The sequence below is a fragment of the Antennarius striatus genome, chromosome 22, assembly GCF_040054535.1.
Source record: "Antennarius striatus isolate MH-2024 chromosome 22, ASM4005453v1, whole genome shotgun sequence".
In the NCBI taxonomy this organism is placed as follows: domain Eukaryota; kingdom Metazoa; phylum Chordata; class Actinopteri; order Lophiiformes; family Antennariidae; genus Antennarius; species Antennarius striatus.
Window position 1 is genome coordinate 10,053,422 of NC_090797.1, and position 27,164 is coordinate 10,080,585.

A 27,164-nucleotide genomic window follows, 5' to 3' on the forward strand; every position below is an offset into this window, starting at 1 on the left:
CAATCAGAAGATAAGAGAGCAGTGAGGAGGAGACAAGAAGGGAGGAGAGCGAAGAAGAAATGCCAGGAAATGGAGTGTGATGACTGGCAAACAATACAAAAATATCTCGACAAAAAGATTGACGCGCACAAGAGATTTGAAGGAAATGCAGTAATATTAAGGAGGTTATGTATGCATGGGTGTGGTTTTTCTGTGTGTGGGAGTGCATGCTTTAGTGTGTCTGCACACAAGTAAACTGTCTGCCCATTACGCAACAAAAATAGGTGTAACTCCATCATTACAGTGCATTTAGGTTTCAAACCTTCAGACAGTGCTTGCCACGTTTACCAAAACAACTGTGTAACAGTACTTGGGTCATACCCCCCAAAAAGCAAAAAAGAACAAAAAAAACCCTGCCTTTTCCTAAGTTTGAAATCTCGTTCTGACTGGGAACAGTTCAATGTGCACGGAGTCTCAAAGTTGGGAATTCTCCATTAGCAGCCAGTGATGGAGCATGGAAGCATATGCCAGTGCATGTGAGAAAAATACACACAGCATTTCAAAGCCAGATCTCACACATGCTGTCATTCTAATGGGCTCCACTGCAAATTGATCACGCAGAGCGCACAACTATTACATATATATGCACTAGTATATGAAGACGAAGGCTCGGCCGTCACACTGTGTTCTGCTTCGTTTTCATCTCCTTAACCATATACAGTAACTCCATCCAGCACTTAAATACGATATACACAAAGTGCATTCCATAATACCCTGTGGATCAATAGCATATTGATCTGTCTGCACAGTCATGAAGCAATTTTTGAGAGAGTTGAAGTTGTGAATAAAAAAAAAAAAAAGAGCCTCACACATTTTCTTTCTTCAGAATTTCAAAAACAAATGTTTTTCACGGATGTTAACATTTACATAACTACATGAACATTATTGAGTTGTCAAGTAAAGAATTCAATCCTTAATCCTGTCTGTAGTGAAGACACTGCCCCACAATGATCCCCTGCTCCATACTATATTTGTCTGTTGTTTCATGGCCTGATAGCTGATAGCAGTTTTACTGTGGAGGTTTTCAGTGTATCATGGTTAGAAGTTAAAGCACTTAAAATATTACTGGAGAAAGAGAAGACAGTTCAGTAAGTGATTGTGATAAGAAGAAAGTCTTGTTTTTGACTGTGTTTGTCAAAAGCACTGAATGTTGCTATGGAGTCCTGACTTTTACCTTGAAAGAACCCTTTAAATGCCACTTGACTCTACAGGATAACAATTGAGAATATCAGATACAGGGGCAGCAGGAACTCAGAAATACAAGAAGTTAGAGGAATATTTTTTCCCCAAAGGTGAACACATATTCTCCCCTGACAGTCACTGCTTCTGTGAGTCTAATGAAGCCAGAGTGTGTAGGCGAGGAGTCGCACCATGCCTGGTTGCACATACTCAACCCTCACGAGCAACATGCTTACACAAGCACTTATACACACACATATATTAGGACACATGACTGCACATGGTATGGGCGAGTGGCAGAACACAATATAAGATTACACCCAAGGCCAGACACACAAAGACTCTTCAGGGTCTAAGCCCTGAGTCCTTGACTGCAGGTCAGCCCATCTGTCAGTCTCTTTTCCTCCACCTTCCACTGCTGCTCCCTCACATACAGTACGAATGGGTACTCCTCCATTTGATTGGCTCACATAGAGATACTATTATCTTTGGTGTATTGGAGACATGGAGTCATGATGGGTTGTTATCGAGGCATGGACCAGCGCACACAGCATCTCACTTCTCATTTAAGGACTAAAAACTCAATCCCCCAGTGTGTTCAATGAATGGTCATCCACTTACCCTCCTTTGATGTAGTCCAGGAAAGTGACTTCAATGTCCACCAAGAATGACAGCAGCGTAACCTAAGTGGTCAGACAACAGCGAGCTTTGTCAGTTCTTGTACAGGGAGTTTGAAGTGTCACCTCTAACGGATGAAAATACAATTGACTCTCTGGTACAACAGATCCTGTTTTATTGACTAAATACTTCGCAGCATGAAACAGCTACTGATCTGAATCTACTTGAGTATAATAGTGCACTTCAAACATAGTCCATACAATGATAACTACACTGTCACATTAGATTTTTGATTATTTCCTCACCGTTCCAGAGTTTATGTATTTCTTTCTCTTTGCTTTCTTCTTTGGATTTATCACCTAAAAAAGACAAAGATAAATAAGTTACTTTATTCATTTTGACTTTAAATCAATATTTTTTATCTGCATTGAATACTGTTGGATTTTAATAAACAGTTCTGGACCAATGCCACATAGATATAGTCTAAGAAGAATGAATGCATCACTAGCAAACAGTATTTACACATCCCACAGAAATGTGCTATTTGAAGAAATTCAGTTTAATATTCACTCTCCTTAAAGCTTTAGGGTCTGTCTGGTCTCCTACTTAAGAAAATACCAAATGATAGTTTCTACATTTAAGTAGTGATGGTACTATTTAATAAAGATATTGATAATATCCACAGGATGTTTTTTAATTTCTAATTTATTCCTGAAATCAAACTTTTTGTACTTCTTAAAACATCAACAAATGTGTTGAAACTGATGTTGAGTTCATTAACACTCTATGTCACCCAATACTAAAACAAATTAATCTGCACAATATAGAGTATCCAGAATACATAGAAAACAGAATCATTAAATGTTTGAATGACAATAGTTTCGCAAAAGTGAAATTGGATTCAGTTTGAAAAATATCAACAATAATCTAACTGTGAGGACAAACGGAACCTGAAATTTATACATCTGTGGTTACCAAATCATACGCAGGGTAGTTATTACACCTCTCTCTCAGTCTCCATCATAAAATGCTCCTCCAATATATCTCAACACTAAACCTTCTCCTCAGACACCTTGTGTCTGAGGAGAAGGTGTCATATCTTGAAATGCATTCAAGATATGAATGCATTTAAAAGCTTGACTTGTTACTTGAGTCATTTGTGTACAGACTAGAGAAGAAACCTTGTTCTGTTGTGACCCTCAATTAATTTTGTCTCCTGTGGTACGACCTGAGGCTGTTAAACATAGAATTGCGTCTGTGATGTTGAGAGCAGCCAAAGACAGACCTGAAACTCCTTTTGAATTCCAAACACTGCACTAGAATTTTATGGTCTGAATAAATTGGGGCAAGGTCAAACGAACCCCAGGGAAACAACACACAAATGTGTGGATTTATGTTTCTCCTTGGTTCACATTGCAAAAAGTACACACAAGGACACCGTGGCCTCTGGAGGGCCAATGAATGTAATGTGAATGTCTAATGTCGGTGTAACACAAACTCACACTTACACACACAAACCAAGACCCTTTAGCAATACAAAGCCATCTAATCTCTTACTGCTTGAGGGAGAACAAGGGTCAAGGAACAGTCCAAATGACTGTGTGCGTGTGTGCATGCAGTTGTACGGTTTGTGTCTCTCATATACTTGACCACGTGCCTCTCTGTACACCTCTGCATGGGCACTTTTGAATACTTTCAAGGCAAAACAGCTGTTTAAAATGAGCCTATTCTCCATGTGGAATTCTCTCATCCAAAACTGCATGACATCTATCTATCTATCTATCTATCTATCTATCTATCTATCTATCTATCTATCTATCTATCTATCTATCTATCTATCTATCTATCTATCTATCTATCTATCTGTCTATCTGTCTATCTGTCTATCTGTCTATCTGTCTGTCTGTCTGTCTATCTAACTGATGGTCAAACTAAGGTAGAAATACACATATTATCTTCTTTGAGGCTCTAAAAGAAGTTGTGTGAAACTTCTTTTCACACAACTTCTTTTCAGACTTTAACTTCAATGATGAGACGTGAGTCAGTCTGTAGTGGCTAAAAAAAAAGTCTGGGGGTGTGGAAAGAGATAGACTTGAGATAGCTGATCTCAAGTGAATATATATCATTTTTATTTATATAAAGAAATACAATTATATTATGATGATGATTATTATTATAGAAATACAGTATTATTTTTAAAATTTTCATTTGACATTGCATCATTAATTGATATTTCAATTTACTACTGATGGATAAGTGTAGATTTTGAATAGTGGCAGTTAACAAAAAATGATGAAAAATGGAGAACTTGCTCCAAACTTATTGTAGTAGCTTCACACTGACTGTGTGTATGCATCCAGTCAGTTGGCTGGCTTGCTGTTGTGGACCCTTCTTTGCCCCAGTGTCATGCCAGTGATTAACGTGACAGGTTTCTGTTTCTCCCTGTGTTGTCCTACTGTTGTTAGCAGTGGACTAACTGTGTGAGGACCTGCCCACTGTCTAGACTGGAGAGTATTTAACAAACACTTTAACACACAAGCACACACACAGCTACACACAAACTCACCTCATAGACGTTAAACTGGCTCTGTCCTCTGGAGAGTTCTCTATAGCTGGTGCTGAATTCTCCAATAAAGTCATGGCTACAGAATGTGAACATGGCCAAAGAGAGTACATTAAAAACTTTATGATTGATGTCCAATTTGTCATTTAATTCATACAAAAGCATTCGTATGTTACTTTAAAAGACAATCATAATGATGAAGTACACCGTTAGTTATTGAAAAGAGAGAAAAGAAGACACCCAACATTTTAACGATCACACAGAAAAAGAGAAAAATCAACCCTGTTAAACCAAATTTTTCTCAATCCTATTGAAGAGCATTAAATCTAAATGTAACTGTGTCCTTCTATTCAGACTGATACAGATTAAATGATAAAGAGTAAAAAATAGTGAGCAACTCCCTGTTCAACTACAGCTTGACAGATGACTCTCCTTTTTGTCTAATGGCAGCCAATATCCAGATTCATCGTTAAGCAGTCATTCTGTGATGGTGCAGCACCCAGGTTCCTTACCTACTGGTAATATAGACCAGTGTTATTTAAGTGTTTCCACAGCAAGTTAACATATGCTGAACGTCAATGTAATCAAGATAAGAAATGATAAGGAAAAGAAATGCTGCACATTTGTTTGTCATAATTGCGGTAATCATTTCATACTGATTCATATCTCTACAATCACTAAAAAATGACTCCACGAACAAGGCAGGTTATCAGAAATGTTTTGTTATAATGATTATTGTTTTCACTGAATTAAATTGATGTTTCGACAGAAAGCCAATTCTAGAAGAAGTTCAAAAGAAGGTTCTTCATGTGTGAGACAAAGATAATCTGATAAAGGGAAATCTGTGCGGAATAAAACTCCACTGGTGTGAAAACTTAGTATTTATGAAAGGTGTCTGAAAAGTTATAATAAGGAATATGTTTTAAACTTATATAACTACTGGTAAAACAGTGTAAAAAGAATTCATGTTACAGAGTCATTTCTAATGAATGTACAGTTACGTATAGTTGACTGCCTGCACGGTCAATACTTTAGTATTTAAAGCTCTGATGCTACTCTACAGGATTGATTCGCTTGAAGAATATGTGTTTCTTTGCTATTGTCACATGAACCTCGCTAGTTTTTATGTATTATCAAGTAATTAACACAAGCAAAAGAGGCTTTCACACACATACACACACACTCTCTCACACATGCACTCATGACAAACCACATCATGCATCTCTATCAATTCAAACAAATTTCGTACTTAATGCCAATAGCTGAAAATGCAATATATTATGATGTACTTTTCTCTTTTAAAGGACTGTTCATATACGCCATAATTAGATAATCTGGTGGATAAAATAGAGGAATTACCTGCCATCTCTGTCCCAGTCATACACTTCCACCTTCATTGTTCTGTTGAGAGAAGCAAAAGATGAATATGAGGATTACAAACTAAGAAATTGCTGTCATTTGTCTCGTAGTCATTACTCGTTCACTCACTATCCGGTTTTACATCCACTGGCCACAACCCTGGGTTGGATATTGCATTATAGACTACGGTACGCCAACAATAAAATCTTGCTAATTCTTCTGAGGTCTGCCTGGATGTCTACAGCTTTCGATTTTTAGGCGGCACATGATTGATTATATGATTTATGATTGAAGTGCTTCGCTGAATATGGCCAAACCAAGGAAGTTGGCGACGCAGAAGAGTTGATTCAAGGTCAATGAGACCAAGAATCTCTCAGGACAGCTGTGCTTATACCTTTGTCTGGTTTTATGTGGCAGATCCGCCGCACCATGGCCTTAACATTTCTTTCTAGTCTACTGAAGTCACTACCTTCACTGGAAAACATTCACTAACATACAGCATTGCACTTTTTACACAACTGTCATATACTCTTCTACGATTTGACAGGGACAGGCTTCTACTCGTCTGGACTGAAAGAATTTATCTAAACTTGCCCCAAGCACATCTTGTTCTTGTGGTAGTTGCTGATACACAGCAACCACCAGGAGTCAGGGTATTCCCCAAATAGAAGATTAAATCAAGCAGTGACTGCCAAATGCCTAGTGTTCATAAGGTCTTTAAAGGGCAGATTGTTACCTACTACACCTTACGCTGGGATCAGCAGCAATCTTCCCTTTGATGCCATTACACCTCTAGTGTACCCAGTGAGAACAGCCTGTACAAAATATGGGATTGCTATCCACGCCACCATGACAGACACCACAAGGATAATTCTCACAGTCTTTCAGAGAGTCTACCACAGCACTTTTATCAATACTGTCTTGATTTCCGCCACCCCAACACAAAATGGTGTATGACAGCACAATGGAGACTACTGACTGATAAAACATGAGAAGGAGCTAAGGACAGATGTTGAAGGAGGCCAGCCTCCTCAGGAAGTACGTCCTGCTCTGCCTCTTCTTGCACACACAGTCCGAGTTGAGTGACCAGTCCAGTCTGCTGTCTAGCTGCAGTCCCAGGTACTTATAGTTACCTACCACCTCCACCTCACTGCCCTCGATGATCACTGGCTGTGGAGAGGGGGGTGTCCGCCGGAAATCCAGCACCATCTCCTTCGTCTTGGAGACGTTGAGCTGGAGCTGTTTTCTATCTATCTCCTTTCTTCTACTGCATAGCTCAAAGTCTCATCCCATCACAATGTTTCCTTTGTCAAAGCACCAGTCTATTTGCTCTTACCAACATTGGTTTTCCGGTACCTTCAACAGATTTAACTTTTAACATGTGCAATGTTTCTTCAACAGGGTCCTCCACTGGCTTCTTTAATAACAGTTCCTTGTCTACCTTCTTCTGGAATTTTGCCAGGATTTTAGGATCACAATGATTCCAAATACATTATTTTTTCATTAAGATCTTGCATTGATGATGGTGGAATCTGACTGCTGGGCAAGCCATCTCCACCACATCCAAAGATTCTCAAAGGGGTTAAGGTCTGGACTCTGTGGCGTCCACTTCATGTGTGAAAATGATGCCTCATGCTTCCTGAACCAGTCTTTCACAATTTCAGCCCAATGAATCCTGGTATTGTCATATTTGAATATGCCTGTACCATCGGGGAAGAAAAAAACATCCACTGATGGAATAACCTGACCATTCAGTATATTCAAGTAGTCAGCTGACCTCATTCTTTGAACACATGCTGTTGCTGAAACAAGACCAGACCTGACCTGACGGGTCATATTCCAAGATGACAATGCCAGGTTTCATTGGGCTGAAATTGTAAAAGACTGGTTCAGGGAGCATGAGAAACCGTTTTCATAGATGGATTGGCCGCCACAGAGTCCAGATCTTAAATCCATCGACAATCTTTGGGAGGTGCTGGAGATTCTTTTGCCCAGTGCTCAGACTCTACCATTATCAATGCAAGATCTGGATGAAAAAATGCATATGCATGACTGGATGGAAATAAATATTGCAGTACCTTATTGAAACAATGTTAGGGAATGCATGCTTTAATCAAAGCTCAAAGGCAGTCCAACAAAATATGGGAATGTGTGACTTTTTTTGGTGTCAACTTTTTTTTTGGCCAGGCATTGTATTTCCACATCAGTCATAAATCTGAGATGACTACTTTTGGTCAAAATGTAATCTACCTGAGTGGAGCTTTCACCAGACTTGTAGCTGACCAGATGGGACTTTCTCTACTTGAAAAGAGTGTAGCTCATTGGCTACGGAGAATTCTAATATCCTTTCACCTTCAAGGCTTGACTCACAGTGATCTTAATAACACAAATTCTGTCTGAGATTGATGTTCAACACATCCTCAACCCCCTTTTCAGCTAGGAGGATATTTACACCCTTTTTCATTAAAAGTTTGAAAAGAGTTTCATTCTTCAGCCTTCCGCTGAACTATTTTGTAGCTGTTTATTTCATAAAACCTCAGCTAAATCTGCACTTTTCCACCCTCCTCTTCTTTCAACACGAGTGGAGATGGAAAAGTAAGCATTAATGACATGATAAGATAGAACTTTATTAATCCCGAAGGAAATTCTGGAAATGCGGGCCTTAATGGGCCTTAGAGCTTCTTAGAGACTCACATGACAGCCACTGAATCAATAAATGTCAGCAGCGGGAAAGATGCTGGATGATGTTAATGGGACACAATGAGGATGAATATGTCCCCTGGTTTGCACAAAAAGATTTTCCTAAAGAGGAACCACTATGAGCAGAGGTGCATGAATGAGAGTATTATATGTGTTTATGTGCTTCCATCTTATTAAGTCATTGTTATGACACATCTCAGCAGGAAACTCCCCAGCACTCTGGGCTCTGATGATGTGTCAGGAAATTGGTAATGATTTCACTAGTTAATCTCCAAGTGCTGTACTGTCTTATGTTCATTCAGTTTTTGCAAATACCTAAAAGTGTGGATGTGAGTGTGTGTGCGTGTGTGTGTGTGTGTGTGTCTGCACACAGGACAATCGCAGAACCTATAAGACACAGTTCTCTATTGTTTGCCAGTTTGAGCTCCTTCTTATCTCTTCTCCCAGGTTGCAGAGGGACCGGCTCGGTGCATGAGTGTGTGTTTGTATGTGTATTGTATGTGGATTTCACCCATACTCCCATATTGATAAGAACTGTGTGGGTCAACTCCCATAATAAGCTTATTGGGCCAAACTTCAAATCTATACTGCTGTCAGCAGGCTTCGCTTAACTAAAAGCTCGTAGTCCACTTCTTTTCTCACAATGGAGTTGACATCGACACAACAGATGAACATGTGACATGAGACAAGCACTTATTATCTAAACTTGTCCTCTACATTTAATCGCCATGTACTCCACAAGGGGGCTTTCAGTGATATAAAATCCCGTACACAGCCACCCATACAATTTATAGTAACATTAGACAAATAAATAAAGCTGGAGATAGATATTCATTTGGTCTTCATTTTATAACACTTCCTGAAAAAAAAAAATCCAAAATACCCCCCCAAAACTAAGACAGCGGTCTCTCGTTGTGTCAGAGGATATATACTATAGACGTTAGGAGTACTGAAGGACAGCATGTTCTCGATACAGTTAAGCTTAATGAACACTTCCTAGAGCTCTCAATGTTTTGCTACTTGATGTTAACTGTTGTTCAAGTTAACTGAGATACTTACTTAAAATAAAACACAGTAATCAAGCTTGAAGTGGTGTGTCACACTTTTGATTACAAGGAAGTGCATCAGCGCGTCATTCACATAAGCGTGGTGGAATACCTCAGTGATTTAAAGCTTGGCTTAGCCTCTACATGCCCTCGAGGAAAAAAATTAAGTCGGTAGAGGTAAAAATGTAAAAAACCAGCGAGGGGGTGTGACATAAATCTGCATAAGGAATTATACTGACCGATCATAGTCTCCGTTGCAAAGAGCCCGCACAGGGATCTTAAAAGCCTGCCACACTGGGTTCAATGTATTCTTCACCACTTCTGTCTTGTGACAGATGGTAAACCTGAAGAGTGGCAAAGGGAACATGTGGAGAAACAAATACAAACAAACAAAAAACAATTCATAGATTTAAGGTGCACGTAGTATTTCAACTGCATGAGGAAGTTAGACTACTATCCTAACATACACAAACACGCTACAAAGTGGTGATTTCATCACTGTCTTTGTTGGCATGCGGCCTTGGTATCTTCTACCCTCAGAGCATAAGGCCTTATCTGGCCTCACACAGGAGAATATGAAAAAAGTTCATGGAATTGATCTCACGCTCACTCACTCACACACACTCACACACACACGCACGCACGCACGCACGCACGCACGCACACACACACACACACACACACACACACACACACACACACACACACACACACACACACACACACACACACACACACACACACACACGCACGCACACACACACTTTACTCCACTTGTTCAATGTTTGCTGCTTCTACTCAGATCATAACCAAAAACACTTCCATATGAACTGCACAAATGCCTAAATATGTGGCTTTTGATCTGAGTAATCTGAGTAAAATCAATGAGCCAATTTCCTCTAGATGCAGGACAGGACTAAAAGTGAACATGAAAGAGAATAAGAAAATGGAGGGTGAGTGAAGAGAAAGGGGAGGGCAGGTGGAACTCACGTTCCATCCTCGTTGCTCCTGTAGAAGACAAGGAACGGGTCTGACTTTCCAAAGAAATCCTTTTTGTCCAGTTTGTTCCCACAGAACTGCATCATTACAGATTCCTAATGAGACAGATGAAAATTTCCAATGAGACAGAAAAAAAAGACACAAACAGACACAAGAAACATGCAACCTGTGCATATATTTGCAACCTGTTTTATATTTATCAAGTGAAACGGTCAACAAATAAGGAAAATCTTTAGTATGTTTTAAATATACTTGAGGTTTTTGTTTTTAAAACCCATAAACACTCAAGATTTAAATTCATATTCAAATGTGAGATATAGAACATAGACAGAGAACGAAATAAAGGCAGAAAGAACTCACCCTGCAGTTGTTCAGTTCCTCAGCTTTCACTATGATGGTCCCACATTTCTTCCCTGGGATGCCTCTGAATAGACAACACAACAGAGCAAAGGCTAAGAGACCACCAGCAAATCATACTTGCATGACCACATTATTAACTGTGGTTGTGGTCTACTAATCCAGCCCAAAGGTGAAACGGATATGGAGGAAAAATCCCAAGACATCTCTAATTGCTGAGCTGTGAATACTAAGAGGGATGATTTATAAGTCCCTGCCCAATAGTATAAAGAGATGAGGTGATAACTTTCAAAAAAAGAATTACATGGCAGTACAATCTGAGAAAATGGGCAGTATCAGCTTTTTCTACAAAGGCTGACCACAAGTAAATATTGAGCACTTGCCCATAGCAAGCTGAGATCAGCTCGAGCATAACCCCTGGCCAGCAATGTGGATAAACTGCTGAAGACAAGATGAAATGTTAAGCAACATTTTGGGGCAAAGTTCCCTTGGAATTCTACTCTCGCCTAAAATTCTTTTGGTCCAAGAAACGGCTTCTACACACAGCAAACCCTGCATGAGTGAAATCTGAAACTAATCACAACCACTAGTTTCAGGATGTAGCTATATATTGTGTAATAGCCTTGGTTGTTGCCTCACAGATGCTCTGATCTGGTCTTTGTGTATGTTGTATAAAGAGATCAGTAAAGAAACAAAAAATAGGAATCAACACTTTAATTTTTCATTTGTGTTTGTGTATTTTGTGTTTGAGCCTGTTTCTGTTGAATTTAACACACCAAACAGATCTAATGAATGGGATTGTGTTGGCAAATCTTAATTATTGGTCATTCGTTAATTGCAACATCTATTTTATTCAGGTATTCACAAATGGAGATTTCAATGAATCAAGTAATGAACAAAAGTTGCAACTGATGCAAGTTGTGGATGTTTCCCTGTCCAGTATACTGGAGGTATGGAAGGTACTGAGGACTCTGACTAACATTTTATGAAATTCAACAGATCAGTGTTGAGAAGTCATCCTTAACTGTGAACAACATGTTGCAAGACCTAGTGGAAATATTTATGCACACACTACAATTGGACTCTGATCAGGAAAAACCATCATGGAAAGTTTTACGACAAACCACTTTGAAACAACAAACTGTGGAGCATGAGGTGTAGATGTTTGTGTTTGCAGGTGTGGGTGTGTTTAGGAGAAAAACGTTCTCCTGTTGGTCAGGAAATACGTATGATGTGCCTTTTAATAGTGATTTGTTTATGTACGTGTGCTTCACTAACTGGGTCGTGGGAACTGGTGAGGGTGGGGATGTGTGTGGTGTCAGCACTTTTTCTCAATCACCCTCAGACTCCTGAAAGAGAACTCAATGCCATCACACATCAACAGAAACACTGGGAGTTAGTCTCCATTATTACTCTCCTTTTAATGAAGTCTATTTCACATGTTTATGTTGTTCAGGTAAAATCACACTCTTAAAAGGCGTCTCATACTTTTCTTATCTGAAAATCTTTTCAAAATTGGTACACAGCCAAATCTTTACTTAAGCCCACATAAATGTTTTGGATGCAAACACAAGACTGATTATTCAATAAAAACATGGCTGATATGGGTGAAAATTGCAGCTTTTTTACACACTGTTCAGGCACAGTGCAGCATTTATGTTACCACACTCATTTGGAGCTGTTGTATTCCAAATATATTCTAATATTGAGTCTTCTTTTATGGGAGCATATGTGTCTTTAGCTGCTATATATTTTACTGTTTCATAAGTAACTTCTGCTAATAAGCTGAGGATGCAGTGAATTATCAGTCCTTTTCCCCTAGAAACAGCAGCTAATGTGGCCAGAAATACGTTTCATTAAATCTTTCAGAATGAAACTGAATATTTCTTGTTGTAGAATCAAAGCAATGATGTAAAAGATGCTAAAATGCTCTGTAGATCTGAGGAGTAGAAAGGTCAAATCTCATTTGGTGTAAATGAGAATCTACACCAACATACAGCCGAAGGATACTGTTGGTAACCTTCATTATCATTTGCAATTCTATAATAGTCACTACATGTGATCTCTTTCACTCAATGTAAACATGCATTTAAGTCAATGATTCTGTGAAAGCTTCAATTTATTTCTATTGGTCTGTATCACAACATACAGTGATAACAGTTTACACTTTATTTTACACTACATGTCACATTATAGTGATGTAATAAAAGGAGACCAAGACACATCTAAAAAAAAACAAGTGAGAAAATATGTTATGGTCTGATGAAACAAACATTGAATTATTAGGCCATAATTCCAAAAGGCATGTGTGGCGCAAAAACAGCGCCAAAAGAATACCATACCCACAGTGAAGCATGGTTACAACAGCATCAAGCTTTGAGGCTGTTTTTATTCCATTTGAACTGGGTTCTTAGTCATGGTAGAGGAAATTATAAACATGGACAAAATCTTCAGACTTTGGCTAGAAAGTTATAGATGAAAAAAGTGTACTTTCAAATCAACAAAAAAAATGAATTTAAAAAAATCGCTTCAGCAGGAAAACAACATTATGGAATCGTCCAGCTAGAGTCCAGACCTGAATCTGATTGAAAATTTGTGGGTTAACCTGGAAAGAGGTGTACACAGGAGGCCCACTCACAATATAACAGATTTGGCGTATTTTTACATAGAAGATTATGTGAACATTGCCAAGTCAAGACATGCCACGTTGATTGCTTCCCAAAAAGTCTGTAATAAAATGAAAAAAAAAAAAGCTTCTATTATTTAGTAATTTAAGGGTGTGCACGCTTATGCAAGCACATTATTTTAGTTTTTTATTTTTTACTTCTTCACCCTCAAAAACATATTAAAAGGTGGGAAAAGTTCGGAAATAAAAAAGAAAATAACAAAAAAACCTTCTTCTTTTTTTGCATCACAAAAACCTGGCATTTTAACAGGGGTGTGAGACCTTTTGTATCCACTGTAAAAATGTTAAAAAGACGGCTTAATTTCTTTTTCCACTTTGCAGTTTGTATACTGTGGGTAAAAACAGTGTATTATTTGTTTCAACACATCCTGTGCTTACACAGACAGTGATGTAACTACAGGCAGTCCTCAACAAATGAACACAATTGGTCCCCAGAGGTTGTAAGTTCAATTTTTGGCGAGTCACTATTTATCAAACTGTTATCCCCCTAATCGCCATTTGAGATGATTTGAAGGCAATAATTACTTAAAATACGAAAGTACTATTCCCCAAGGCTTACCAGAAACAATTAAATGACATGAAAGAACACATAATGCAACAAAATACAGGTACAGGTCGTTCCAACTTAGGTCGATCACGATTATATGTCGGCTTGGAAAAAAACACACAGAAAAATAACAATCCCATTAACATCATTTCACTCAACTTAATGACTGTCTACCACAAATATTGGACTCTTTAACTCACTACAAAACCATCCAAAGCAAATAATATGATATTACTGTACAATAAATAAGAATTAAAACATATAATCATATTATGTACAGTTCCAGTATCTACTGTGAAGTGTCACTCGTGATTCATGAAATTGCTTTCAATTCAGATTAATTTGCAGTCAGATTTTGCTCTTCATAATTAAAACCTTGAGTAGAAGAAGAAGAAGAAGAAGAAAAAAACACTTAAAGAAACCCTTGATTAATTTTTTTTAAGCACATCCATTAACAAGAGTTAGGGTCAGCCGTTGATGTTGACAATCCATTCTATGGTTCTGTAGTATTTAGCTTAACTTAAGAGCGAAGGAAGAGGAGAAGGAGGGGGGAGTTATTGTTGGTCAGAGGCAAATTTGTCATCAGAGAGATGCTTACTACTAGAACCATCTGCACTCGCCTTTTCTTTATCAGCCATGCTAAATAGTATACATGGTCTGAAGATTGACGTTCTGATATGCTCACAGAGAAAACAACCAACAACAAGAGGGGAGAGGAGTGTTGGAGATGCATGAACGCAGCGGGCTCAGCAGGGGTTGTGGCAGAAAGGCAAACTGCAGTAGAATAATCGCATTCGTTATATCTCTGAATGTTCGTAAGTTGAGGACTACCTGAAGTGAGATTTCAATCCTTGGTGGTAAAAAGGAAGTAAGAAGTAAGTGGCAAATGGAAACTATCCATGTGTGGAAGAAGAGCAGGGTAACATAATTTGACACAACGTTTGAGAGGACTTGCAATCTGACAAAGGCGCCTGTGGTCTGATGAGCTCCACTCTGACAGACCCACCTGGCAGAAATCGATTCAGGCAGTCATTTAGAGAGCATAGAATTGGGATCGAGGACCTCTGCAGGAATATAATTTAGGCCTTTTTTTTTTTTTTAACAATTGCCCAAAGAAATCTTAGACTTATCAAAATGAAAATGATCCTGGAATTCATGATTTGGATTTAAGGACCTTTCTTTCTTTTCTTTTTAAAAGCAAACCATTCTATCTGGAATCAGATGATGAGATGAACAGCAATATAGCACCTTCAGAATAAGGAGACCATTTTTTTCCCAGTTATTTTTTATTCACCTTATTTCCTTTTACTTCTATGCAGAACACGGACGCTGGGCCAGATGATTCCTATGCATTAGTTAAGCTAATAAGGAAAATGTATTCTGAAGTAGGCTGACTGAATAATGAAAAATGAGGATAAAAAGACAGTAAAAGCAATAGAAAATAAGTCAGACTTTATCACCTGTCTACAATCAAAAATGCAGTCTGAGTTTTACAGAAACACACTGTGACAACATGCTGCTGTGAGCAAAGGTGCAGGAAACTGTCATTTGATTTCATGTGTGGGATTTCTGAAACAGTCCCAATAAATTGTATCACACCTTGACAGCCAAATTTCCCGTATCCCTGCTTTCTGGAGCGATTATAGAGTGGTCTTTGCAGAAAGCCATAAAATGACCATGAATGGTGGTCAGAGAGGGGTAACATAAATCCATATATCAAGACCATACTGTCTATTTTTGCACCACAAGGACCCAGCACAGAGTAAATATGTCATTCAAATTATCGTAGTATCTCCAGGTATTTTATCTGACTTGAAATATCAGTAATGTCCTCAAAGTCTCAGTAGAGATTCCAGCTGAGGTGTCAATGTGGACTATGCAGTAAATGACTTTTAGTAATAGACTCACTCTCCTTCTCTGTGGGTGATGTTTGGCATTAAGTATTTACACAGCTCTGCGTCTTTCCTATGCTGTAATGCAGGTGAAAAGGTTCAGAAAACATAGTTATATTCAAGTGTCCACACGGTGGTAAAGAAGAGGTTTTGAACACCACAAAAGCCTCTTCAGTTCACAAGTAAAGTTTTTGTCCTTGGTTCTTTGCCAAATTCTGATAATATCCACAATTTCTCAATGTCTTTTAAGAGCTCTCTAAAATTTCTAACACTCACCTTCCAGTGAGGACCTCCATTACACATTCTCTCTGCTTTTACTCCTTTTTACACCCTGGTCTACGACTCTACAATAACTACATTTAAACATTACACATTTAAACATTTTGACCGCTGAATGCTGAATGTTTAATCTTAATTATTGTTTGACTTAACTGAGAAACTTAATGGAATTAAAACAGTACGGTAATCTCTCGCTTGTTTGCGCTTCAAGATGCGTGGCTTCGCTACATGACGATTATAGATTGAAATTTAATTAATAACAACTTATAAACAATTCAGCTTATGGACAGCCTCTCAGAACCAATTGCATTTGTAGGCTGAGGAATACTAGTACTATTACTGTATTTCATAGTAGAGTATTACAATTCTTATTTATATGCTTACAAAACTGTCATTCATTTAATAAAACTATTCACTTTACGTGAAGCATTTTTAATTTGACATTGGCATCACTTCACAGCCGCCGGGATGAGAATTTAATGTAAACATTGGTCACATTAAATAGTTCAATTATATAGTTGTTAAAAAGCCTTTAATCTCATGTTAGAAAAACCTGAAGCAGAAGAACAACAAAAATCTTAATTTATTCATTCCACAATAGGATTATTTCTGCAGCACACATACAATGAATATAATTAGTTTCACACAAAAGCCTGGACACACAAACACACACACACACACACACACACACACACACACACACACACACACACACACACACACTGGACAGAGAATGATGGACTGATGGAAAGCCAAATGATGGTGCTATTTTCCAGCTACCAGCCCACTCTCCTTTCTCTGGTCCATGCTGGGCTTCAACCAGTCACTCTCCAGTCACCATGCTAAATGCCCTCTGTGGACTGAGCTACTGTCGCCCTTTGTCAAGATGTATCAAGGTTTGTTCATGGTCTCACCATGACAACAGCTTGTACGTCATGTTTTCCTCAGTATTTGATGCTGTTTACAGTCTTGGTACACCCATAAAAACAAAACAAAATTTTAATGAAATATAGAAAAATACCTAAATTACAGTAGTAGAAGAAGAAGAAGAAGAAGAAGAAGAAGAAGAAGTGCTAAAACTGAAATTTGTGACATATGTTAGTTATAACTTTAAAAAGTCTTTTTATGTGAAAAGGATTAAAAAAAACAAATGCATCTCAGTGATCTGTATCCCCAGAACTGTTTCTGTAGAGGAACTTCAGTACAACTTTTGGACCATGAGAAAGGAAAACACTGTAAAAACCCTGTTTGTGTTTTTGTTTGTCATTCAATCAGTTTCAATCAAACCAACTCACCTGAACAATATGAAAGGGGAAGCAGCAATACACACACACACACATGCACGCACGCAAGCATGCACACACACACACACACACACACGCACAAACACCAGAGATAAGCACCCAGAATCCCTGTTGGCATGACAACTCTGCCGAGCTGGGACCTCCACAGTAGGATATCGACTGGAATTCTTCCGCTCATTATTTCCTCAAACGCTTTCTCTCACTTCTATTTTTTAGAAAGTTGCGGTCATTATTCTGGCTGAGAGATCAGCCCTAAAACCATACGTGGGTGGTTTCCAACAGAAAGCGTAGTTACCGGATGAATAATGTATCTCACAGCTTTGCTTTGCCTTTGCATGCATGCACACATACAGACATGTTAAGATTAAAAGAAAAGAAAATGTACCATACAAGGTTTCTTTCCAAACTTTGCAGAGTAACTCATAAATCATAAGAAAATCAGATGTCTACCTTGGAAAAGAAAAATACTCATTCATCTTCTGGAAGAGGGGACGATCGTAGTCATTCGGTCTTCAGCTGCTTACCTGCAATTACAAGTCATGGATCCTGCCAGAGCCTATCCTAGCTGGCTACAGTCGAGAAGTGGGGTACACCCTGGATGAGATGGCAGCTCATTGTAGGGCCACGTGAAAGAAAACCATTCCAATCACACTCACACCTACCGACAATTACAATATAGCAAGCAACTCATCTAGATTTTATGTTATTGATGTTGGGAGGCAGCGGAAGAACCCACAAAGAATGTGGAAAAAATACTAACTTCACACAGAAAAACCCAGGTGGAAATGAACATTGGAGCTTCTTGATGTCGGGTTACCCACTGTGCAGCCCGGAAATATATTTTAAGTCGGTAGTTTTAATAATAAATTGAGAAAACAACATTCAAGATGCAAAAGATGACTGAAAACAGAGTTGTAAACTGTTATATTTGTATGCTTCGAAATGACAGTGAAGTGAGGGAACTTGATGAGTGTTTGGCATAAAGAGACAGTGTTTGAAATACCTAAAAATTTTATAAACACAAGTTCATTTCCACTCTCAGGAAAATTGCTCTTCTCTTTTTCGTTTATTCATGACATACAAAAGCACTCAGAAGTTGAAAAGTGCATCAAGAATATCTTATGTCTGTGTCTGTAATAGTGTGTGTGTGTGTGTGTGTGTGTGTGTGTGCGTGCGTGCGTGCGTGCGTGCGTGCGTGCGTGCGTGCGTGTGTGTGTGAGAGAGAGGAAAGACTGTGAATCCTTTAATCAAGACACATGGATCTGCAATCAGCGTCTGCTAGGAGAGGGGTAATTAAGTCTGGGCCACTTCTGGAACACACATATATGCAAAAATACAGCAGACAAACACACATCATTTTCATTATATCACACATGGAGGAAGAATACCTGGATGAGTTATCATTTATAATTATAAAAGCATGAGAATCAAGCTATTCTTGGTCATGCCCTGGTACTGACAGTCACAATTACACACTTTTACCCCTCTAAGAGGCACATATTCATAACTCTCTGTCACAAAAGGAACACTGACAACAAATCCATGAAACAGCAGAAGAGAAATTATTTGTTCTCTTTTTGCAAATCCTTACAATCAAGCTAGTATTCAAAGCTATCAGCCTTTGTGTGCAAATGTGTGTATACCGTACGTGTGTGCATGTGTGTGTTATGCCTTCTTGAAGAACTTGAAAAATTTTCTGAAGCACACAGCATTAGAGTCAACATTTACACATCTGAGGCAATGGATCTATACCTCTGGGTTGCTCTTTTTAGGGTGCCTCAAATATGGAAGTTTAGTTATTGTGGGTTTTTCATCAGAAGTTAAAGACCGTGCGGTTTTCCTCCATGGGGCTTACTGTTATAGGGTGAGTAATGGTGACATTTGGATGGAGCTCCAAGTAAAGCCACTGCTCCTTGGCATCTAAAGGAGCCAATGTAGTTGGTTTGGGAATCTGATTAAGATGTCTCCAAGGTACATCCAAATGGCAGGTATAGAACAGACCCACAAGAAAAATAAAAATGAATGAGTGGATGGATAAATTAAATCTCAAATCTTACTAAAAATAACAGTAGGATAGTCTGTTGACCTGTCCTGCTGGTCGCGTCGTCGAGACATGTGAGACATGTGACACCAGATGTACCTTCGTGATTGTCTGCCAGGAATCATTCATCACAGGATACAATACTTGTCATTTTTTGCTTCATGTCTTGGTCTTTTTCTGTCACACTCATGTAGACACAGACAGAACTGAGTGCCCACTGGCATTTGACTGAACAATGTAATTATCTGTAATTAGCACTCATTAAAATTGTTAAAGATCTCCCCTGTTGTGTCAAGCTGCAGGTGTGTGTCTGACAAAGTCTTTTATATATATATATATATATATATATATATATATATATATATATATATATATATATATATATATATATATATATATATATATATATATATATATATATATATATATACACACACACACACACACACACATAGATAAACACACATCCTCAGCATGACAGCGGCAGCACCAGCTGTGGCCTCTAGCCTTTGTCTTAATAGAAGTTGACAGCATATCTACGTATACATCAAATCATCTGTCCTGAACAAAGGATCCATAGATGTGACGTGGGAAATATGAATCCAATAAAAGATTGAGTCCTATTTTTAGCTGAATTTATTTCAGTAAAATGGTCTGAAATGTAACAAATAAATTCTCCCAGTCCCTCACTGCAAGCCTCATATTCTATATTCAACTTTGCTTAACTCAATATCCACTCACTGATGGGCAGGAGACATTTCATCCAGACTTTCTGTTTAACCGAGACATGGCAACAGCCGGACGACTTTTCACATCTGTACGAATCTATTCTGAGTGGGTTATTTTCCAGACATTAATGTAAACAAGCCAGTATATCCATTTCCCCCCAAAAATGCCAATTATAGTGCAGTGCAACTAATCTGTTTCTTCTCCTTTGTAATGCAATGTTTTGGCCTGTGCAACTTATAATACAGACAGACTTATAGTGCGGAAAGCATGGTATTCATTTCATTATTAGTAATGATGATTTCTTATTTATTCAATCCTATTAAGTTCAGGGAGCAAAGTTATCACTAGACCCAGGACAAAAAGGAACAAGTTTTAAATTTATTATAAGTAGCAGTATATCTTTCAAATCATGCTATTTTATTTTTTATTAACCTCAGAATTATGTATTTTAATATGTGGCCTCTGCAGAAAAGAATAACAGCAGCCTAAAGGAGCAGCAGTAGTGTTGTTAGTGCTGCTTTTACTAAATGACAAAGTATGTGCACTGAGTCCATTTGTTTATGTGCATGTGTGGAAGAGTGAAGAGGAGGGAGGGGTTTCCTGAGTAGCCCCTCGATGTGGAAAACATAACTTTGCACTTAAGACCAGTACAAGGTGCACATATCAGGATGTGCACATACACATACTGTACATGGATGGATAGCTGCTCTTCCCCTCTGAGTGGGAAACCTGCCACTGCAATCAACATGTTGACTGTTGTTCAAGTGTATGACAGTTCTGGTTTGAAATGAAGAGAACACACACACACACACGCACGCACGCACGCACGCACACACACACACACACACACGACCAGAGTACCAGGTTGTTGACAATATTCACTAAAGGGAAAATAGTTATTTCCCCCACCATCCTGTTGAGATCTCAATGTTCATTAAGTTTTCAAACGAACAAGACCGTTGGATTAAAACAATAAAATTGTAAGAAAGGAAGCCAAGTGGGCTTCAACTGTCAGAGCGAGACCAAACAATACAGCCCACATAAGCAGCATCAGAGATAAATGTCGATGGTGGTAACTCTTGATTGGGGCTCCTGATGAAATTTGTATAGCTGATTAACAATCATACTATACTGGAATCCGCCTCACTATACTTTACATACTATGAAAAACATTCACCTGATCTACTTCTACTTGTCATGTGAGTTCCTGGGGGTCCAGGTAAGTAATTTCTCGACTTTGGTGCAATTTAATTCTGGGACACGCACAAGTGGAAAGCAGTCTGTGCAGCAGCAGGGGTGCAGCTTCAAACCAAGCAACACCACGACAAATAGTGGAGGGCAGAATTGCTGCAGTTCAAGCAAGCCGTGACAAATGTGTACAGAAACAGAGAAGAAAAAAATGAAGCCAAATAAAAACTTGTACAAAAGACTGCTTCCTCATGCACAAACAATTAAATTGTTGTCTATTTTTTACTGATTTGTATTTACTAGGTACATTATCACAATATCCTCTCCTATCACAACATTTGTTACTGATGAAACTTCTGACATTTCACAACATTGGAGAAGATAGAGACGGATCTGTTTCCATGCAATAACATAGTATATATATATATGTGCTCTTCCTTCTGCTGCCGGATGTGGGATATGGCATTACTATGCATGATAATTTTAAGATCAATCTTAAACTATGAGCATTTTTCAAATGTTACATATGAAGTATTTACATTGCAGATCACACTGACAGCAAAGATCATAAATGGAAAATAATTAATCTTGAATTTATGTGTTCCTTTATGACTTAATTCACTTGAATCCTCAAATAAGTTAATTATATTCAAATAAGTATAATTGGGCTCACACCTTTATGAATGTACATGTGTGATGAAACACATGTACACAGAGAGATAGAGATGAAATCTGCATGTGTTACTGCAGAGAGCGGGCTGCCTGACAAGTCTGATGAACATTTCTATTATAAAGATCCACTGTGCTTGTATATGCAACACTACATGGAATATATTGAGTGTGGGGGAGTGTTGGTGTATGGTTATTAAAAACCGAAAGTATGCACTGTTTCACAGCTTAGAAACAGACGTTGAAAAACACGTGCTGTACTGCTCAGGGACTCCAATTAACAGGCTGCAGGTATCTTCCATATGGAGTTAAATCTATTCCGGTTTGAAAGCTCAATGCCTGACATTTCATACACATGCTAGATTCTCATCTGCTGAACTACAATTCTGGCTTAGTTAGCTTACATGAATTTGGTGTTTTGCCAATGGATATACTGGCTATCAAACTGCTTGTTAGCGAGTCCCCTGTTATTCTGTTACTGTACAATTCCGGTGGATTTACATTACATCACAATAACAGGGAAAGGCTTTGTGAGATGGTGAGGAGGAAGAATACTGTAAACTTCTTTCAAACAACTTCCCTCTTCTTCTATTGCATTAAAAATGTATACAAAAATATCAATGAATAATGATGGTAAGAACGATAAGTGGATATGCAAGTCTACTACAGCTAAATTATTTTTTTTAACTTGAAAATGACATTGAATGCCAGGTCCGGGAATTACAGTCAGTAATGGATTGGTTTATTTTTTAGATTGAAGAAATCTTGAGCTTTATGACTAAAATGTCATTCAAATATTTAGGAACTAAATAAGTGCTGAATTGCACGTTTTATTAATTTGTTTTAGGTATATATATTTTTTATTTGAACCAATTCATGTGACAGTTTGATTCTAGGGTTTCGCTTTTGTAATAAATTGCAAGCTGTTTAATTTCACACTCACCCTTCCCACTAAACACTAGCAAACAACAAAAATAATGCTCAACTCACCTTCATCAGAAAATCAAAAGATTTCCACAGAATTGCACATTACAATATAGAATATTTTTGACATCTCCAAAATTTGACTTATTGTTACCACTGATCAATATTGGTTGATTAATTAATTAAATATTGATACATTCTCAGCAATGGGAAAATAACTCACCCAAGAGGTTTCTCTAATCGACTGCCCAACGATCCAACCACCTCTCCAAGAGTACAGTAGACCTGGCCCAGAAAGTCCTGCAGAACGAGAGAAAGAGTGTAAGATTAAAGAAAACAAAGAAAAAAAACCATCTGTCTATTCAGGCAAACAAAATTAAAGTTACTAAAATGCAACAACAACTAAATAAATAAAGAACGAACAGAATAAATTATACCAAACTAAGAACCTCCAGGTTCTACACCGACAGATAACATCGGCAAGTAGATTAAGTCTTCCTCCCAAGAGCCCTCACACCTGCCCCACACTGCTCCCTAGCCACCTTTCTGTTAAATTAAATCTAAACCACATAATGAAACTTTATAGCTCACACTGACAGAAACAAAGAGGCGCTGAAAAAGCTACATACACAAAACAAAAGTGTGTGTTAGTCATGTAATCTAAATGTGTTTCACTGCAATGTGGCATTAATGGTCCCTATCAGCGTGATATAACAGCAATCAGGTTACTCAGTGTAAGAAATCAGCCTTACAAAAACAAATTTACTTTCACAAAAAAAACTGTAACTGATCCCTCTCCTTTAACTGTATGAAAACTATTTCAGAAACAGGTACTCTTTCACCGTGGGCTCACAGCTCAGACACTTTGTCAACAGTGGACAGGGTCTCCAACATCCGACAGGAGCAGCTCCAAGCAGCACTAACAAATGGGTTCTCTTTGCTCCATTGATTGGCCTCGTCTATTATTCTGCCACTACCTACTTTACATCAGGATGTCCAGATCCTTAATCTCATCATACACACAGTTGCTTGACATTAGTTTGTCCTAAACAAATTTCTTCTGGCCATAATGTGTGTGCTAAAGCGATATTTGTTTGCAGTTTTCATGATATTTTCCATAGTCTGTGATCTACATGCTGTGCAGTATAGTCACAAGTCACCTAGCAACACCAGCTTAAAGTCGATGGGAGAAGTGGCTGTGCGCAGCTTATGGCCAAATACATAACAGAGTGAGGACTTAACATGAAAAACATATTGTATGAGTTCCATTAAGGAACGCTCCTGAAAAATCTGTTTGATAGATCAGGATGAGATCTGTAGTTGAGGACTTCAGGGGGATTGTGAACAGATGGAGAGAGCTAGATATTATATATTAACAGTACAAAAATAGCACTTCTCCTGAGTTCCCATGCATGATTTTAGCCTGTAGTAGCATAGGATCTCTCAACACATTATTAGTTTAATGCAATTTTCAGATATAATGTCTCAGAATGCCAACCTCAATTTAGTAGGTTGTTATTTTTTTTCTTTTCACAGAACTGCAGTATCGATGACACATTAACATCATTAACAGTGGAATGCCAGGTTGCAGGCTTGTGGATAAACTAGCCTTCTGTTAACTTATTGCACTGTGTTTTGGTCATTTTATAGCAAGAACCTTTTTAGAAAAACTGAACATCCAGAATGATCCCAGGACCTTTGATTTAGCAATCTGAACTCACAGAGGTGGCGCTATTTATAAGTCGGGGGGGGGGGAAACTACTTAAAAGAAGTAAAATATAGTTTAAAAATTGTTTTCACTTGCCTTGCTGGAACTGTCTTTAAGAAATTAAGCAAACATGATTCAGGGGAAAGGCACTACCAGGACCTCAAAAGCTCACAAATTAACATGATGTCTTCAAGACATCAGGTGTTTTGTGACTCACAAACACAGCAACCCAAACTGTTTCCCCCCTGCTTCTGGTTTTTATGATAAGCTAAGGTAGCATCCTCTTGGGTAATATTCAAAGCTGGCTGTTTGCCGCTCTTTTACCGTCTTTGTGCCAAGCTCAATGAGTTATATAATGCTAATATTGCTTTATATTTACCATACAGGAACAAGGCTGTCATTTACAACTACCACCCTTAACTAAAGGTGAAATTAAAAGGCAAGTACTACACACTTACATGTGTTTCAGAAAACTCAAAAGAGATTTTCTACACATTTGGTTTGTCATGCATTTCTGAAACATTCAAACATCAAGATCAGAGAGATTACAGAGACGAATAAGACATGAGTGTGAACTCATACAAAAAACAAGGTATTTCTTCCCTACTGTCTAGATTGGTCCTTTAAATTCCATTTGCTCTCACATGGTTCCCAGATGTGCATGAAGGATACAGATCCCCTGGGAACACACCATCTAACAGAATTGCTCTCTGACCCCCATCCCCCTACTCCTACCCTCCTTCCCTTGCAACATGCCCCTCTCTTCTCATAGGAGATTATTGATTATAAGACAGACAGGCAGAGGAAAGACTGAGGGAGAGAAATGGAATATGGAAAAATCATGATAGAGGGAAAGTGAGAAAACAAGGCTCTGGCAAAGAAATAAAAATAAAAGGTGTGAGAATGCCTTTCGTAGGGGAAAAACAAGAATAAACAAAGACAAATGGATTAGAAATTTATATAAATTTCTGTATTGCAGATATGGTTGAGAGACAACACCACAACTTCAGAATGAGAAAGAATTTCTAAGGGTAGACTGAGAGGAACTAAACTTTGCTAAAAGCATTACTCACTGTAGTTTTCAATATACCTGGATTTAGCTTCATACAATTGCTGACAAATGAAAAAGTACCAACACTATCGGTGACATTCACTCATCTGTTTCAAAACAGAAAAGTGACTGATTAAAAAAGTAAAGCTCACTATAAATTATTGTAACATTTAGTGACCATAATATAGTCTAGTTTGTTACATTTTTTAGCAGCCATGATGATTTATTATCTACTAACGTACTGATTATTCAGCGCAAAACAAAGAAAGTCAAGTAAATGAAATATATATGGTTTGTGATTGAAGGTCATAACATAAACCCCATCAGATGGTGCTGCACTGAACTTAATGTGACTGTACTTATTGTAATGTTCCCTTTGTATTCCCGTGTAGTCTAATGCTACATAATGATGCTGTGCAGCAATTTGCCGTCATCAAGCATAAAGGCTAATAAAACCATCTTCTTGATATTCGACAACACAGGACCTGATAAAAATGTAGAAAAAACAAGCTCGTGTCTTGCATCTCTACACAGGTCCTCAATTACAACCCGTATAATTGTTCCCCCATGGGCATGAAACAGCACTATGAAAATTTGTCAGGAAAATATAAATGCAATTTTTCCCAATTTCCAGACAGCTGTTGGCAAAGTAAAGTTAATAAGAGTCACATAATAGGAAAACTGGGGACATGTGGCTATTATGGTCTGAACAGACTGCTTTTGTCTTTTCTATGTTTCAGTTTCACAAGATCATTACTACTCAGCTTACAGTGTTTTGTATGAAGTAGCAGTTGTTTATTCTTCTTGAACAGCAGATGAACATCACCCTAGGACACAAAACATGTCCAACTGCTGTTCTATCGCTGCAAATGAGTTCAACTCTGTAATCTACAAAGAAGACCTTACAAATACAAATAAATAAAGTGATCTTTAAAGCCACAGGTTACATATCTCCCATCTGCTACTGTTTTTGCAATAATTCAAAATGTTGCCACTTGTTCATGACACCGGGGGTGTCATGTGACAGTGTGTTTCTAAATGCAGAATAGAAACAGGAAGAACACAAACACAAGGTACATATTATATCTTGCTGATATCAACACTATCTTTGATGCTATTATGTTTTTATCTAATTATTTCATTTTTTTAATCCATCATTTCTCGTATTGCAGTACATTCCATGTAGTGTACAGTAAATTTCCTGGTCAGTATTGACCAGGATATCAATGAAAGCCAATCCAAAGGGGTCTCAGATATCACTGAAAGAACAATTAACTCAAAATACT

The 27,164-nt window shown here is 38.1% G+C and overlaps 1 protein-coding gene across 1 annotated transcript in view; it reads right to left on the reverse strand.

Moving 5' to 3' along the window:
* LOC137589134 (copine-8) overlaps positions 1-27,164 on the reverse strand; it is a 72,757-nt gene that overhangs the window by 19,158 nt on the left and 26,435 nt on the right. Inside the window, exons 6-13 of the mRNA XM_068306645.1 lie at positions 23,343-23,419; positions 10,864-10,927; positions 10,495-10,598; positions 9,744-9,848; positions 5,759-5,800; positions 4,403-4,478; positions 2,142-2,195; positions 1,840-1,901 (exon numbers count right to left, since the gene is read on the reverse strand). Of these exons, the coding sequence (XP_068162746.1) occupies positions 1,840-1,901; positions 2,142-2,195; positions 4,403-4,478; positions 5,759-5,800; positions 9,744-9,848; positions 10,495-10,598; positions 10,864-10,927; positions 23,343-23,419 (584 nt within the window). The remainder of the gene's footprint in view (positions 1-1,839; positions 1,902-2,141; positions 2,196-4,402; positions 4,479-5,758; positions 5,801-9,743; positions 9,849-10,494; positions 10,599-10,863; positions 10,928-23,342; positions 23,420-27,164) is intronic.